Below are 17041 nucleotides of genomic sequence, written 5' to 3' on the forward strand. Positions count from 1 at the left end.
GATGACAAGTACTGATTTTCCTTTGCATGCTGAGTGCTTTCCCCTGGCTAATGAAATGCAGCCCCTTCCTTAGAGAGAGGTCACAATGTGTTATAGCCATGAAGGTTTAATGGGGTGGGAAAATAAATAATGCTTCTCTGAGGGAAAATGCAGCTGATCTGCCCAGGTTTTACCCACTGGAAAACATCTGTCCCAGCCTGGAAATAAAAATTCAGACAAAAGCATTTTGTGCTATGAGGAGTGCTGGCACACACTGAAGTGCGAAGGGCGTCTCGTGGAATATGTCAGTCTTCCCTAAAATCCAGAATGATTTCTTTTTTTGTCCTTCAAGCTTGAAATATTTTGCTGCGATATTTCAAAATTGCATAATGTGGATCCGTCTCAGAAGACTTTTTTTTGGTGTGGAAATTTACTTTTGAAAGAATTGAAAGAGAGGTGTCTTTACAAACGAAATGTGAGCCTGCTGGTAGATAAACCCAGATACTGAAAAGTGAAAGAAGCAATGGTTGGAACCTTAAATTCCTTATGAATTCCACAAATTGACACAGGCTGTTGCTCACCCAAGCCATGCTAAATTCCCGGAATTAGAGAAAAATAACAGAGATATAAAAAAAAGATGGATGGGTACACATTAGAAGGGGGTCTGTACCAGGTGATTTCGGAATTCTGTACCTCTCAAGTACCTCAGCCAATAGGGCAAGAGAGAGGGAAATGTGACTGGGAAGTTAGGATAAAAAGGAGGTTGCATCCTTTAGCAATTTGAGAGACTCCATGGAAAATGCCTCATGGCCTCTCCCTTTAGTCAAATAAAGTTACAGAGTTCCTCTGTCTCCTTTTTGAACTTAAACCTCTGATGTTTGTGGATTAATTTTCCTGACAATTTCAAAGCCTTTTTTTAAGTTGGGTTTGTTTTGCATTTTCTTGGACTCTCATCTGCTCTCATCCACTGAGGAATTCCTAAGCCAAGAACAGAGACTGTGATGGGGAAGGGGGTAAAGAAACACTTTTACCTGACTGAGAAATTTAGTCCATTGCAAGGCATCTTGGTTTGAAAGACAGGTGTCTTCCAAGGAAGGCAGGAACTTCCCTTGGAATGGAGAATATGGCCCCCGCCCCCCCTAAATTATTAAAACTTTGAAAGTATGGGGCTTTCAGGCAAAGATATGGGAAAAGGATTAGCAGTTCCTTACTAGTCTGTATAACAACTCAAACAAACAGCACCCCGGCAGCAGCACCAAACAGAACCAGACACCAGGGCCAGCCTTGTCTCAGCCGCAGGTGCTTTCCCCTTGGCTGCAGTTCCAGGCACGGCCGGCAGGGGCGCTGGTGGCTCTCAGCCGCGCAGGGCGGGTGCGGTGATTCCCCCGCGCCTGCAGGGGGCGCTGTGGTGCGGGCTTGGGGAACACATGGTAATGGTGGCCAAGAAGGGAAGGGATGGAAAAAGGGCTTGATTTACAAATGTCTCGGGTTTGTGACAATTGTAGGAGGAAAATATTCTGGAATTAACATCTCCTCTACAGAAGGTAGGTTTTGGCACTTCCTTCCCCACTGATACAAAAGGAATTTCTTGGAGGAAAGTGAAAAAACCTGTTTATTTAACAAACAGAGTGCCTGCAGGGCATGGGGGAAAAAAAAAAAAAAATAATGTTAAACCTCCTCACTGCAGAGGAAGCTGGTGGATTGAGTTTTTTCTTCAGCTGGCTTCCCCTGAGGTCTGGAGCTGGGATGTGGTGTCCTGCAGTGCCCTGCCAGTCTGCAGAGTCAGGCTCCCAGTGATAGACTGGAGATAAATTGAGCAGTTCCAGAAGCCACAGCAGTCACCGGAGGATTGCAGTATGCAGTCCCAGGAAAATGTCTTGCCTCAGCTAACAAAAAGAAGCTAGTTAAAAGCAAAGAATGTAATTCCCTCTCTGCTGTAAGGTCATGTTATAAATAGATCACCACAATCGGGTTGGTCAATCAATAAGGCATTTTATTAATTCATTGATAATGTATGAGCAAGCAGTGCTGGGAACGTGGGGAGTCTCTGCTCCACCAACATACCCACCTTACCTCTGGTCTCCTCCTCTTTTATAGGCAGTTCCTTGCTGGGCTGTGCCTTCTGTGCTGGGGTACAAGTCTGGGCAAGCCCGAACATGTTGGCTATCTCCCCAGCAGCAGTGGCTGCAAGCCCTCACCAGGTCTGGACAAAGCTCCAACATGTGGCCAGGTTACACTCCTAGCAAGCAAGTAACAGCAGTAACAAGTTTTCACATGTTCGCACAAGCCTGCTGTGTCTATATACATAAAGAGTGGGAACAATTCATAATTAAAGCAATTACATAGTGGCAAAAACACATAACAGCAAAAGCTAACAATTCACAGCAAAGGGATTTAAACAAAAATAATGAAATCATTATATTTTCCTTTGTCTCATGTCCATGTTTTACTTTAAGATCAGTATTCCTGTTTATATTGATCCCATGGTGTTGAGAGGAATGATGGGTTTGTCTTTACAAACTAGCTGTGAGTCTGCTGATAAAATGAAACTATCACTGAGAGATAACAGAAACAATGGGATGGATTCCACTGGAAGATGAAAGAGACACTGGGGAAACACCATGAAATTCTGTAAGAGTTAAGAATTAAGAAGAGGATTATGCATTGTGGGGGGCACCCCAGGTGTCAGGCGTTCCGAGAAGTCTGTACCTCTCAAGTACCTCAGCCTATGGGGAGAGAAGGGACATACGGCCAGGAATGAGGATAAAAGGGGGGGCTGCGCCCTCCAAAAATTTGAGAGACCCCAGAAGAATGCCCCATGGTCTCTCCTTTTATTCAAATAAAGTAAAAGGACTCCTCTGTCTCCGTTTTGGACATAAACCTCTGGTGTTTGTGGATTAATTTTCCTGATGGTGTGTTTCCATAATGACACGAATCACCATGTACCAACTCACAGCCGAGTATGGGAAGAGTTTGAGAGCTTGAACACAAACTGCCAAATAATTCCTTCAGCTTCCTCCCTCTCCTGGACCTAGCTCAAAGCTACAAAACCCATTTCTGGGCATAAATCAGAGGATAGGGGAATACAGTATTATTATTAAATCATCCCAAGACAACAAACCTCCCAGGGGCAGCCGATCCTGGTGCCCCAGCAGGACCCTCGGAAAGCAGCAAGATGGAATGGTAGGACGCAGCGAACATCCTGGGGTGTTAGACAAGATTTATCAGACACTGCAGCTGGAGCTGGAACCACGGGGGGACTGTCCCAGGGAGTGCGGGGCCAGAGTTCAGCAAAAAACCCGGAGCAGTGGCGAAGAAACGAAGCGGCTGGGCAGTGGAAGCTCCTTTGGAGGAGGAAAGGGCTCGGGGATCCTGGCGTTTCCCCTGAGGCACCCCAGCAGATGGCGAAAGGTCTCCTGTTTGGTGAGATGCTGCTCTAACGAGCAGAGCTCCATTCACGGTGGAAGAAAGGCAGCACGAGACAGAACCCCGCGGTGGCAATGAATTCTCCCTGCAACAGCCGCAGCCTCTCTCCCCTCCGAATGCCTAGGAGCTGTGCCTAGCCCCTTTTTCCCCAGCCCAATTCTCAACGTAACCCTGCCCCTCCAAGAGAAACCCCTCAGCCCCCACAGTAGAGCCAGCTGCACTCCTCCCCCTTCTCTGTAGTTACTTCTTTTGTCTCTCTTAAGTACTGATCGTTATTGTTTCTTAGCAACAAAAATGGGAGAAAATTCCCTAAGAAAACAAAAAGAAGAAATCCTAAAGCCTAACACAAGGTGTCCCTTCCCATGGCAGGGGTATGGAACTGGGCGGTCCCTTACAACCCAGTACCATTCTGGTATTCTAGGATTCTATGACTTCCTCCTCCACCGTTTGAATCCTAGGTATGTTTTTGACTTGTGCAGCTGGACAACTCTAGACTGTGGCTTCTGTTGCCAAATTTGCCATATCAGTGTGATACTGCACCATCTTGCAGTAAAAACTGGGAAAGTGGTGTAGTGGTCTCTCGTTTTCAGAAGCCCACGACACTTGCTCATGCCCTGAGCATTGCACTGAGGAGAGCTGCTAACACTGCACCCACTGTGCCTTGAGAGCGGTGCCCACGCCCCTTCCTGCAGTTCCAGCCCTGTGCTGCCTGTCAGGGACTGCTGCGGTGATAAACGCTGCCGCAGCTGCCTCCTGTGCCATTAAGATTCCTCTCACGCCGAGCAGTTGCGCTCTCCGAGTGAGGGGAGAGCCCAGCCGGGCTTTTCTCCGCAGCTGCTTTGTAGCTCTGCCCGCAGTGGCTCAGGCTCTGCCAGGAGAAGGTTGCAAAGAACAATGTGTGCTTCATTTCCAATGGCACAGATGATTATCTGCTTATTGCTCATGGTTTGTTATACATCCCAACTCTGATTGTGCCACATGCCCTGGGAATAGTTTTGTCCAGTCCCTCTCTCAATGCACCTTTGCCTCCGGAAGATTTTAGCCTACCTGCTAAACAGGCTCTCCAATTATCTGGAAAATGTTACCTCTAAATCCAGTTTTTCCCTCCTTCCCAGACACATTTTACTTTCTCAAAGACTTTGGTCCTGGTCGGAGTCAAGGGTATTTCAAGGACTGATCTGCTTTGATGGGCTGTAACAAAAGACAGCCCCTGAGTGACCTGCCCCTTGTTAGTTCAGTGCCATGGTTAGGGAAACAGGTTTAAACTCATCCCAAACCCTGTGTTTAGAAAGGGCTGAAATATTTGCTTTCACATTTACATATTAATCTCTGCATTGATCATAAGTATTTAGATATAGTATCATATGTACCTTTATTTAGCTGTTTGTTAGTATAATGTAATCTACCAGTTTAAGCATGTACTGCATGGCCTATAGAAATAGTAGTGTGGTGAATATATTGTATTATAGGCCTTAACTAAACACTGGGTTTTAAAATATCTCTGTGTAAGCAAAACAAATGGTGTTAGGTAATCACTTTACCTCTCTTCTCTGCTGACTGAATTCTCCAAATGATAAGATAGATAACTGTGACACAAACCAGAGCACCGGAGGACAATTAGAAAATACCATGTTAAATTTAAAGAAGACATACTAAATCCTTATCAGAGGATGTAAAAAACAGGATGGAGACACAAGGAGGAACAAAATACATTAACTTAACACACAGGATGTCATGCAGATAAGCCAGACTGTGAAGAAACCAAACAGAAGAATTCTTGTAATATCAGTACACAAGAATGTTTGAATAATGTATGCACTCTATGAATAAGCATGTGCCTCAGTAACGTAACAGTATAAAAATAACAGTGTTGGAGACTACTGGTGTGTTCTCTGGCTGTTTGCCAAGAGCACCCCAGAGCTGGACTTTTGTCTCTTATTTTATTCCCTATTAAACTTTTTAAAATTCTGAAGTGTTACTCCATTTTACACACCTGCAAGGGTGTCTGAGCCACTTGAGGCTGGATTTTGAAGCCAGGACACCCAGCTGCATCCTGCTCCTGTTCTGCTGACCTCACTGTGCCACTGCTGCTGTAGTTTGTTACACAAGTAATTCAGGAGGCATTAATAACCCTCCACCAAAGGGCAAAAGGCCACAGAGCCTGCAGGGAAGGTACCTGCATGTCATTCCTGCTTAGCACCGGGCTGTTATACTCCTTGGGAAGAGGAGCTGTTGTTGAGGCTGTGAGAAATTCCGGCTCAGTTTCCATGTGCCAGAGGCAGGGAGCTGGGGGAGACTGAGGGATGGGAGTTAGCAAGTGGCTGTGAAGCCAAGGGAGCGTAGGGCTGGTCATAAGAAATGGGAACACGGTGCAAAAACAGTCCATGCAGCACCTGAGCAGCCCCTGTACAGGGTCAGTGCCTTCCCCAGCTCCTGCTTGCTCCTTCCAGGTGGGAATAACCCATTTCCTATCCTCTTGCCAGGCATACTGGATGTCCATAGGGTGGATGCACAGCCTCTGGTCATACCCAGAGTGGCCCAGAAGAAGGACAAGACCCCTCTGATGGATACTGGCAGACCCCTTCCCCAAGGGTTATCTGGATATACAGTGAGACACCTCTACCACCTGAATACATCACCCTACTATAAAAGGCTTAATTTGCCTTGGAAAGAATCAGATGAATCTTGAAGTGTCTATTCCTGCTGAGGGTTAGAAGCAGCTATGGCTGAGTGCCACTCTGTCCACCACCGCTCACCGGGGCTGCGGCTCAGGCACCAGGAGAGCCCTGGGGCTGCCAACAGGACACTCCTGAGAGCAGCAGGATGCTTGCAGGAAAGGCTGCTCTTCATAGGGATGGACAGCTCTGCATGGAGAACGGTGTCACTGTAGAGCAATTAGCTTCCATTTATATCTGTTAGGTGAGTGATTAGTGTCCCATTAATGCAATTAGCATGGCAGCAAAAAGTATGTTATTGGCACCGATGCAGCTGCAGCTCAGCTGTTGAGTACCACACGGTCTCTTTTGGGGTTTATCTGAACTCAGTGAAAGGGGACAGCTGTTAGTCTCTTCCCCAAGCACTGGACAGGCTGGTTTCTATGTACATCCCTGGCTGTGCACCTGCTCCTTGCTTACTGATTCAGCTGCAATAGAAAGCAATTTCCCACCCTCTGTTCTTGCTTCATGCTCACAGCAGTGTTTCAGGGAGCTGACGAGAGGTGTCCCAGCTGCTTCCCAGAGCTGCAGGATGCAGAGCTGGGGTTTATCCTTTTAGGAGTTCAAAGTAGCAAATCTGACCCGGCTGGACAGAGGTCCTTTTCTAAGCCTTTTATTCTCCTTGTGACTGTCTGTGTGGAGGCTGCCAGGGGGATGAGGGAGGATAAGAGAAGGAATCACACATCTGTCCACTCTCATCCATACCCTGAACCCATTCCACCTTGGCAAGATATCAGCCCATGTCACAGCTTAGCTTCTGGAGTCTGACAAACTCCTCCCTACAACACCAACACCACTGGCCTTTCAGGATGTCAGGGAAAGAGAAGGGCTGTGTGGGATGGGAATAGGCTGTGGAGGGTCCATTTCCATCCAGCTCCACCAGAGATGTCACCTTCCCAACCACCAGTGTGAAATCCCCAGCCCTTTTTTAGAAAGACCAACGAGCCACTGGCCTCCTCTGACCAGTGCATTCATGGGTGAAGGCTGAGCAGAGGAAGCTGTGAAACAGCAAAGTTGCCTGCCAGCCCTTGCTCCAGTCAGGATGTTTGGCTTTAGGAGAGCTTCTGACAATCCCGAATAACAGCCCCTTCATCTATTCACGCTGGTGATAAACTATGGGAGCTCTGGGCCATTGGAGCCCTATAATCAAGATGGTTTGAAAAAAGCAATTTTCTCCTCCTGCAGGCCGTTAATTCTCTTTCCATTGCTTGCCGTTTTGCATAGATTTCCCTTGTTTGCCATTGCACTGCCTCCACACTTTCTCCTCTCCAGCAGTGCTTGACTTGTTCCTTGTTTTGCCAGGTTGGGATTTGGGATGATTTGGGTTATGCCAGGACCTTCAAAGCTCCTCACACAATTTAGGTGTATTTATTATTATTGTTTTAATTTAGGTGTTTACCATGCCTGAGTTGCAACTTCTATAGGAGAAAATCTCTGGGGACTGGGCTAGGCTTTGTTCCTTGCTATCTGTCCTGCTTTAGGGCAAATTTGGGAAAAAAACTCTGAATGGGGTCCCTCCAGAAAGCAAATTCAAGCAGCCCTTCCCCAACTGGTTCAGGAAAATATTTCCTTGGAGAAAAGTGGAAAAACCTGTTTATTTAACAGAAATTGAATGCTATTAAACAATAAAACCTCTGGCTGTTTGATGAGATGGCAAATCCAGACCAAGTCCTTTCCATGTGGTGTAGCTCAGCTCTCTCAGTCTCTTATCAGTCCCTGCGGTGCTGGAAAGGGCCCAGGCCCAGGCCCCAGTGGGCCACAGGCCTGAGCTCCCGGGGTTTGGCTGGGTTTTCAGGCCAGAGCAGGTTTGAACAGACCCAAGGGAAAAGGGAAACAGTCTGGGCAACTTCCCTGCCTCAGCTAGCTAAAAACTACCTAAGAGCCAGGGAGAGCTGTGTCCCGGTGTCTGTCCATGCTGCAGACAGCACCATCCAGGAGCAGGATGTGGGGGACTGAGGGCTCTTTCTCAACACAAACTGCGGCTCCTTCTTCCCCCCCTTCGCTCTCTGAGCCAGTCTGAAAGTGCAGAACTTAATATGTAACGTAAACCAGGTGACTGGGGGTACAAGCATCACAAAGTCACCCCGTGACACAACCACATTATGTGTGGGGGCACTCCTTTTGGAAAAAGGAATGGAAAAACATGGGAATTACACACAGGTGGGAAATTTAGCAGCAGGAAATGTATTTTCTTTGGAAAAAAATAAAACCAACCAAGCAGAATTAATTGTTTAAGACTAAAGTTTTACCCAGGGTCAAAAGAGATGAATGAAGCTGTTGTAAGCTGATCTGAATTAACATATGTGGGGTTTATCCATTTTAAGGTTGGGTTTGTTGTGCAAGGGCTAACAACAAGGAGAAAAGGAGTTAGAACCCTCCTGACCAAAGAAATAAGGAAGCTGATGAAAGTTTTGATAAGGAGCTGTGGACCAGCATCCAATTGGACTCAGTTGTGTTGGGAGCACCTGATCCTGAGTGGAAGCAGAGAGACTGCTCCAGAAATGGGTGAAATACACTTTGATCCAGTTTGTGATTTATGTGTCAAATCTCAGTTCTGGCAGTGGGAAGCCATTCCCCCTTTTCCTGGTAATCCAGGACCTTGTCCAAAGTCCGTCTCTTGGAACCTCTTTGGGCACCTGAAGGGGCTCTAAGGTCTCCCAGGAGCCTTCTCCAGCTGAACAATCCCAGCTCTCCTTGGATGTATCCAGAGTAGAGGAGCATCTCTATGACCTCCTCTGGAATCACTGCAGAAGGTTCCATGTCCTTTCTTTTTTGGGCTCTCCAGAGCTGGACACAGGACTCCCTGCATGGAAAGAACTCCCTGCATGCAAATGGAGCATGACATACCCAAGATAAAAAAAATAAAAAGTCTCTGTGATTATTTATTGTTATTCAATGTGCAGCCTCTAAACACAACCACATTAATGCATTAAAATATAGCTCCCTTTAGCCACCTAAATAATTTTAATCAGAAACATGAGCATTTCCAGTACTCTGGCTTGGGTTAGTGATGGAGTGTCACTCAAACTCTAGTCAGGATGCAATTATAATCCAAGACTTTTCCTGAATATCTCATCCTATTTTCATTTTGAACTAGCTGGCACAGTCATACTGCTTTTTTCTGACTTGTACTAAGATCCTGCTTCTGTGCTTGTGTGTTTCATTCTCAGGCTGCAGTTTCCCCTGTTTGTGTTTCTCCAGGTCTCTGGCTCCTGCTATGCCAATACTTGCTCCTCTGATATTGAGATTACTGGAAGTGTTTAACCTAGAGCTTCATGCAGAGAATACAGAATCTCAAGCATCTGCATTGGGCCCACTGGGTACTGGCCCCATGGGCACAGTGCTCAGGGAAGTTGTGACCCTTCTTCTTTTGCACTCAAAAATAGGGTCTGGCAGGGCACCTGGATACATTAGCCAGCTGACTGGAAGTGGAAGCTGCTCAAAACAGTCAGCAGTTTGTGTTTATATGTTTGATGGGGTTGGCTGAGTCAGAGTGGGTTGCTGGGGTAATTTCCTTGGGGCAGAAGGAGGCTCTGGGCTGCTGAGGAGGGTGCCACGTTCCCTTCACACTGATGTCTCCTGAAACAGTTCTCAGACCTGGATGGAAGATGGTCTGGGGCTGGAAGATGCTCTGCAGCAGAGGTGTCTGTCAGGATGGTGCTCAGCCAGCAGAGTCCACTATTTTCCAAAATCCATAGCAAATCTGTTTCCACACTAGCAGGAGGCTCAGCAACAGATTTTAGTAGCCTAAAAGCAACTTTCCCATGGAAAATTTTGCCTGACAGGGAGGAGGGCAGGGCCAGGGACCTCAGCCATGGTGCTTGCAGAGGCTCTCCTGGGAGCTGGTGGTTGGGGACTGCAACTATTTCCAAATAAACCTGTAAAACCCAAAAAACCTGGACATTTTTTGGACCAAAACCTTGGTGCACATCCCTCTGGATGAGGGTGCCAGCTGGGAGGATGTACTCAGTTGTGGGTGAGCACATGAATTCCTAATTGTGGGATTAACCCATCCCTGCTCTGTGCAGGTGCCAATTCCAGCAGGCTGTGTGATCACACACCTCTGCTGCCTTCAGTATAGCCTGGGGGCTCCTCAAGGATTCTTTTCTCCATGGCTGAGCACATGAGCTCTCCCATGGAATCACTTGTGCCTCTGATCTTTAGTTTTCCACCAACTGGGAAAATATGTCCCTTTGTAATTTTCATGAGGGTGGCAGAGCTGCCTGTCTCCCACCACCATGTGTGTCTGAGAGCCATTTAGCTGTGAATGTGGTGACAAATGTCAGCACAAGGCTTATGCTGTAAAAAGCATCGAAGGAGGGGGCATTGGAAATAAATGATGAAATATTTGGGAGTTTATTAGTGTTTGAAGGACAACACATCACAGATGAGAGGCATCTTGAGGCTGACAGTGCTGAAAGCCACAACTGAACCTACTGGGCTATAAAACTGCCACAAGATTTCCTCTCCCTCCTGACTTCACATCCTTCCCAGAGTCCTTATCTGCCTGGGAAGATACAGCAGGGTTCAACATCCAGGAATGGCCCAAAGCTGTGGACCACCAGACAGATATGCGTTGTCTGAGGAAGGGGAATGACAGCCCCACTTTGCTTTTAGTACCAGCCACAAACCCTCCAACTGATGTGCCATAGAACTGGGAGGTCCTGGCTCTGGCAGTGGGGATATTTGTACAGGGCAGCCTGCTTGGAAGGTGGAATGAAGGCACAGAACTGCCATAGCAAATCAGGATCATGAGCTTCCCTCTGCCTCCATTCAGACTCTGGAGGACAGGTTTTCTCCATTGCTGGCCCTTGGTTTGCTGGGGATGTATCTCAGGGCACCCAAACTTTGATCCCAGGTGGTGGGGCTGAGGGTGGGACTCCAGGGCTGGTAAAAACCTCTGTAGTGGGTTTAATGTATCAACCAGATAAAGAACCTAAATAAAAATCCATCTCAGTGTGATGGAGAAGCTTCTGTGTGTCATTCCACTGGGATATCCCACAGCTTGTGTGAGGTGCCTCTGCCCAGGGAGGCAAAGATTTAGTTTTAGATAAGCACTGTTAAAGTGAGAAGTGTGGCTTTAAAGCCCAGGAAGAGTAAATTCCATTCCTCTGCCTCAGGGAAGAGTTGCCCCATGCCAGACCCCTCATGGGGTGGCAGCCCAGGGTGTTCTGATTGGGTTTGAGCCCCTGGGGTTTCTCCCTTGTTATGTCCCTATTAGATCCTGATCTTAAACTCCACCCTGACTCTGCCCCATAAAACCCACCACCCTGCCTCTCTTCTGGGTTCTCTGTCTCTGATTTAAGTTGAATAAGTGGTTTCCTGAGCTTAACCAAGCAGAGACCCATCTTGTTGAATTCTCATGCCAATCACCAGTAACTGTAGCCTCCCTGGACATGGTCCTGCAGCCCTGGAATGCAACAAGCTTGGGTATCCCATAGCATGGATATCCCACTGTGGATCCCATCTTTGGAGTTCTGTTTTGCTTTTCCCAGCACTGAAAGGTACCAGGATAACATAAAGGGTTAACACAGATCCAAAAAGGCTTCAGCCTTGTCAGAAACACAGTCATCAATCTCAGAGTTACTTGATAACTTTAAATACAATCATGTAATCAGCAGGAACCTGTAATTATTATTTATGTGCATGGTGCTTACTAAATAACAGTGCTCTCCAAGGTTCTGTATGATGAACAAATTAATTTTGCATCAGAAGAGCTTGACCAGAAATCTGTTTGTGTCTGAATTTCATTTATAAACATTGATATATGAAATGAAGGTTGAGTTTAATTGACCCTCCCTCCTGCTGTGAAATACATTACATTTTTATTCTGTATTAGCTCACCTGGCAAGGGGGAAAACCTGGAGGACATTTTACAGCTTTGATGATACTTGTCTGGAAAACCTGTGTGGGATTCTCTTGGATGAGATGGTGGATGGTGGATACCTTTGTGGGGAGCCACCTCCATGCTCTGGGCACATGGATTTGGGGTAAAAGGATACAAAAAAGCGTGGAGCAGTGGGATGCTGAGCCCACTGCAATGTGAGGATACTCTCATGGAAACTGGGGATGGGACATGCCAGGGTTGTCTTTTCCAAAAGATAAACATGCCCCAGAAGTCTTTGTAAGAGGAATTGAAGTATTTTTAATCAAACAAGACTGAGAATACACACTCCAGCTATGGAAAGCAAAGTCACATCAGTTGGAGCAGACCACCAGGAGGAGAAGGGAAAAACAGAGATGTGAACACAGATGCTTCTGTTTGGGTTTCTTTCTTTGGTTTTTCAATTTCCAGCTTCTATCCACCAAAATACCCTACTTTAGAAAAATCCAAATTTATCATGCAGCACATCATTTTTTGGCAACATCACTTGCAGGGATGATGAAAAAAAGTATCTCTGGGGCATTTTCCCTTCTCCATTGCCAGCAGATCTTTATTAGCTCCTGCCAAAATACCCAACAGAGAAACCAAAACACAGAAGACGCAAGTCTACTCCTTGTAGGGCACCAGCAGAAAGTGTCCATAGAGCTGGGAATTGCCACTTCTCCCATTGCATAACTCCAGGGGTCTTTTTCACACCCGTATTTTGAAGAAGGGGCAGTTTTTGGAACCACTGGCAGTGGCTGAACTTGAACAAAGACAGAAACGTGCCCCATGTGCATGTTATGGTCCTTTTTGTAGTCACTGTGTCATACTGGGGACTGTTGCTGTTCCCAACAGGCTATTGGGGTCAATGGGATATTTCTAGTTTTGCTGCACTGTAGACATGCAGGTAGAAAATCAAAATGGGAGGGAAGTGGGAGGAATTTGCTCCAAACTACTGAACCTCGCAAATGTTTGAAGAACCCAGAGGTTTTTCCATATGCTTCCCTTTAAATAAAAAATAAAAAAAAAAAAAAAAAAAAAAAAGCAAGATCTTATTCCTTTCTGGTGATATATTCTGAGGAAATCACAGAATACTGCAATTTCAAAGATGTTTATATCTGCCCAGGGCAGGAAACCTTTATGCCTGTTCTTTATAGAGGGAAAACTGAGGCACAGAAGTGTGAAGGGGCTCACACCAGATCCTGTAAGGCCCCAGTGGCAAAATCCCTGTGATGCAGAGGGCAGACAGCCCATAAATGTACTGTAATCTGTCCCCTGCCTGGGCATCCCCAGACCTTGTATGGGACAAGGAAAGGGTGGCTCCAAAGAGGTGAAGGCAAATCCCTCTACTTGCAAGGAACTCTCTGCTCAGCTGCTTTTGGTAACCACATGGAAGAGGGCAATGGGACAGGGAGAACTGGGGACAATCTGGAGTCCCCAGAATGGGGAGAGAGATAGGAAGGGAGGGAAGGAGGCTGCTGCTCCTCCAAGGCACTTAACCCTAGTGTGGGGATGGTTTGGTCCCATCCCCTGCACAAGAGCAAGAAACAGCTTTGGCACTGGGCCCACCTGCCCAGGTAAAAGCAGGGCAAGGAGGAGGGAGCACAGCCAGGGTCTTTCCCTGTGGTAGCTGCCTTTGGGGACCTCAGCCACTGCTCCACTACAGGGCTCCCTCACCTTTCCACCCTCTGAGCACAGACATGGAGTCACCCTGAGGTCCAGGTCTTTGCAGAGACCTGTGGATCCATCTGGGATGGACCAGAGGATTAAACTGATTCCTGTGTTTCCCTCTAGATCAAGCCCACTCTGTGTGGCTGTTCAGAGCCCCTGGGACCCATCCCCGTGGGAGGGGAATTCCCTCCCCTCTCCCATCCCATTGCTTTATCCCACCTTAGGTGTCAAGATGAGAAATGACCTGGTCAGACCAAGCAGCAGTTACAGGACATCTGGAGACCCAGCAAGAGACAGGGGAAGGACTCAACCCCAGTGTTACAAAAATCCAGCCACATGAAGCAATTTCTACAATCACTCCAGGGCTCCCCATCCATCCCCTTCCAACACACATAGGACTTTGGCTCCTCTAGAGAGTTCCCTCCCCACCAGCAGCATTCCATCATGTGCTCACTGGAAGGCTGACCCAGCTTCCCAGGGAACTAGCCCCATAATCTGTCCCAGCAATGTCCTGGTGTCCTGTCACCTGAAAGCAGACAAACCCGATAAAGGCAGTGACATGAGACATCGTGCCTAGGATGGAGCTGGCAGAAAGCTACTGCAAAATCTCCAGATCCTTCTGGCTTTTCATGGCTCTTTCTGCCATGCCAGCAGGTCACACAGCTGCCAGGGAGATGACAAAGCAGCATCTCAGCTGTCCTATCTTCTAGGCCTTCCCAGCATATAGGGCAGAAGCTGTGCAGGTGTCCCGTGACCGAGTGAGTTCACGGTCTCCTTGCGGGGCTGGGACCACAGGCAGGTCCTATGCTGGTCCCCACAGTGGGGACATCGGCTCCCAGTGCAACCTCTCGCTCCCAGCTCAGACAGCTGTGGATTGCTTGATGCTGTGGAAGCTGACACGGGTTGGGGAGGTGGGGATGGACATGGCCCTCGCTACGCGGGCACGGATGGAATGCTTGTCCTGCCACCGGTGCCACCGCTTCCGTACAGCTGATCGCACCTGGGCAAGATGAATGAGGGACATTTGGTCATCACATAAAGATTTTTCAGAGGCACCAGCCATCCTTCTCTTCAGTCCTCCAGTCAAAAATGGATTACTGGTATGTGATTTGGTAACAAAACAGGTTCATGTGGGATAAACTTTCCTGAGCTAGCAAAGATATTGGGAGCATTTGGAGGAGGCAGAGGAAAGAGCTGCCCAAATATCTGGCCCCAGGATTCACTTCTACTCTCAGCTCCTGTGCTTTCTGCTGTTTGTGTCTTGGGTCAGACCCTGGGAGATGTCCTCATCCATACATAATCCACATGTGTATGGGGCTCCACCTGGGGAAGGATTTCCCTGGCATGGGGAGGACCCTTGGCTCTGCTGCACACAGGTGCACCCTGAGACCATTTGTTCTTGGGGGTGAATTTTCCTTCTCCAGAGGAGACAGACAGCAGCCATTCCTGTCTGGGCAAAATCTGGGGCTGCAGATGTAATTGGGGCTGGAGTGAAGCACTAAGTCTGGTCACCAAAGACCTTCAGGAATTAGGGACCAGCACTCTCCAAGCCATGTGCACCAGTAGAGCCTCATACTGAACTTGTCTGCTTGCAAGGAAGGGTCCAGACCCCACAAAAAACTCCAGCCCCTTGTGCTCACCTCGCTGTTCAGGAAGCAGTAGAAGACAGAGACGAAGAAGCCCTGGAAGGAGACAAGTACAACCAACAGGTACTCCCAAGTCAAGAGCTTTGGAACAGCTCTGGGGTTTGGGGATGTCTGGTTTTGGGAGGGGGCAGAAGCAGGATGAGGCATCAGCCAGGATGGGCTTCTCCACATCCCTTGGTGAGGGGACTGGGATGGAAGCCAGTGTGGAGGACCATTACCTGGAAAGATTCCAGAAGGGAGTTGAAGTAGATGAAGACTATCCTGGAGATCTCATCCTCCCCTGGGTTGACAAAGAACAGCATGTAGGTGATCCCCAGCAAGGGCAGCAGCACCAGTGTGGCCTTGACTGCTTTCCTAGGAGGAAAACAGGGACCTGAACTGCTACAGCACAGTCCTGGGCACAAGGACTCTGCCCATCCCACTCCCACTCCACCACCATGGCTTGGACTGGTCTGCTGGGACTTGAAAACCAGTGACCGTGGAAGGATGGAGGCAAGTTGGGCTGTTTCCAAGTGCAATTCCCAAGAGACTGGGCTGGTTTGAGCCCTTCTCTGCTTCTCCGCCCAGAAGAGGGCAGCAGAGAGCAGAGGACTGACCTTGAGCTGGCATAGAACGATCGCTTGGCTGAGCTACAGCTCAATTAAAGAGAAATTAAGGAGGGAATAATAATTCACACCCTTCAACATGAGTTTGTGAAAACCTTATCTCAGGTAATTAATTTGAAATCTTGATGAGATTACAAGTGCAGTTTTTGAAAAGTTATAGTGCTGATACAGAGAGTGTGGGAAAGATTTGGACTTGGCACGTCATTCCTTTGGATCAGGGGACAAGAACAATGCCAAGTCATTCACTTTTTGCTTAAAGATCCTGTTAATGGACAGATTCCAACAGTAGGTGGTCATCCCTGGAAGGTCTGAGCTGGGCAGGGAGGGGGTCTAGGACCTGTTTTGCATCCCTGACATTTGTGTCCCTGACACAAATGGGCTGATGACATGGAGGATCTGGAGGGACCCAAGGACAGGAGATGGAAAACTACAGTATGGCACATTCACTGGTGTAGCTTCTCCAGAGGAGCAGCCACGGCAGCAGGGCATTTTATCACCTAAGGTGAGCAGGAGCCCTGCAGGGCTGTCCCTTGCCTGGTTTAAGCAGAACTGCACAGTTCATAACATACCAAGTTCTTCAAGTTTTCCTGTCTCAGAGAGTATTTCTGGGAAATGAAAATGTTCTGTCCAAAGCTGATAAACCCTCCCAAAATGAGGCAAATACTGGAAAATGAAAAGTCTCTCAAAATTGCTGACTGGGGCCAACCAGCCTTTTCCCAGAACCTTTATTTTTGCTTACCCCAAGATGAACCCCTCATTCCAGTTCAATATTCTGTGATTAGGAAAGCTGGCATTTTCCAATAATAGAACCAGATTTTTTTCCATTCTCAGCTGCAAAAGCCGTCCTTCACCTCAAAACAGCTTCTCTTGACCCAGCACACAGAAAGATTCCCCAATTCCTGCCCACAAAATGATCCAGACAGAGGCAATGATGAATACTTCTATTCCAGGTACTTTGGGGAGCTGCTCTGACCATGCACCTCTTATGTTATGTGCAAAATATTCCCCAACAGGCAAAGAAGGGTTAATTCTTCCTGCCTTGCACTGTGGGAGTCCTGTCTTCTTCTTTACAAGGAGGTGTTGGAGTGGCATCGATTCATGACTCCTTCCTCAGCTTTTGCTTTTTTTGTCAAG

General features: G+C 47.6%; 1 protein-coding gene across 6 annotated transcripts in view; it reads right to left on the minus strand.

Annotated features, from left to right (window-relative positions):
- Nucleotides 1-1951: 1951 nt before the first annotated feature.
- LOC111939929 (corticotropin-releasing hormone receptor 1) overlaps nt 1952-17041 on the minus strand; it is a 40771-nt gene continuing 25681 nt past the window's right edge. For 2 of the 6 annotated variants that reach the window (XM_086864270.1, XM_023942404.2), the window contains 3 exons: nt 15521-15656; nt 15297-15338; nt 8677-8940 (listed from right to left, as the gene is read on the minus strand). In XM_086864270.1, coding sequence (XP_086720396.1) covers nt 8767-8940; nt 15297-15338; nt 15521-15656 — 352 coding nt within the window. In that variant the 3' untranslated portion in view covers nt 8677-8766. Of the gene's footprint in view, nt 8941-12237; nt 14657-15296; nt 15339-15520; nt 15657-17041 lie in introns of those variants that run through there. The other 4 variants (XM_023942406.2, XM_023942405.2, XM_086864269.1 and 1 more) reach the window with 4 other exon arrangements.

The sequence above is a fragment of the Cyanistes caeruleus genome, chromosome 27 (genome assembly GCF_971803275.1).
Source record: "Cyanistes caeruleus chromosome 27, bCyaCae1.hap1.1, whole genome shotgun sequence".
NCBI lineage: Eukaryota > Metazoa > Chordata > Aves > Passeriformes > Paridae > Cyanistes > Cyanistes caeruleus.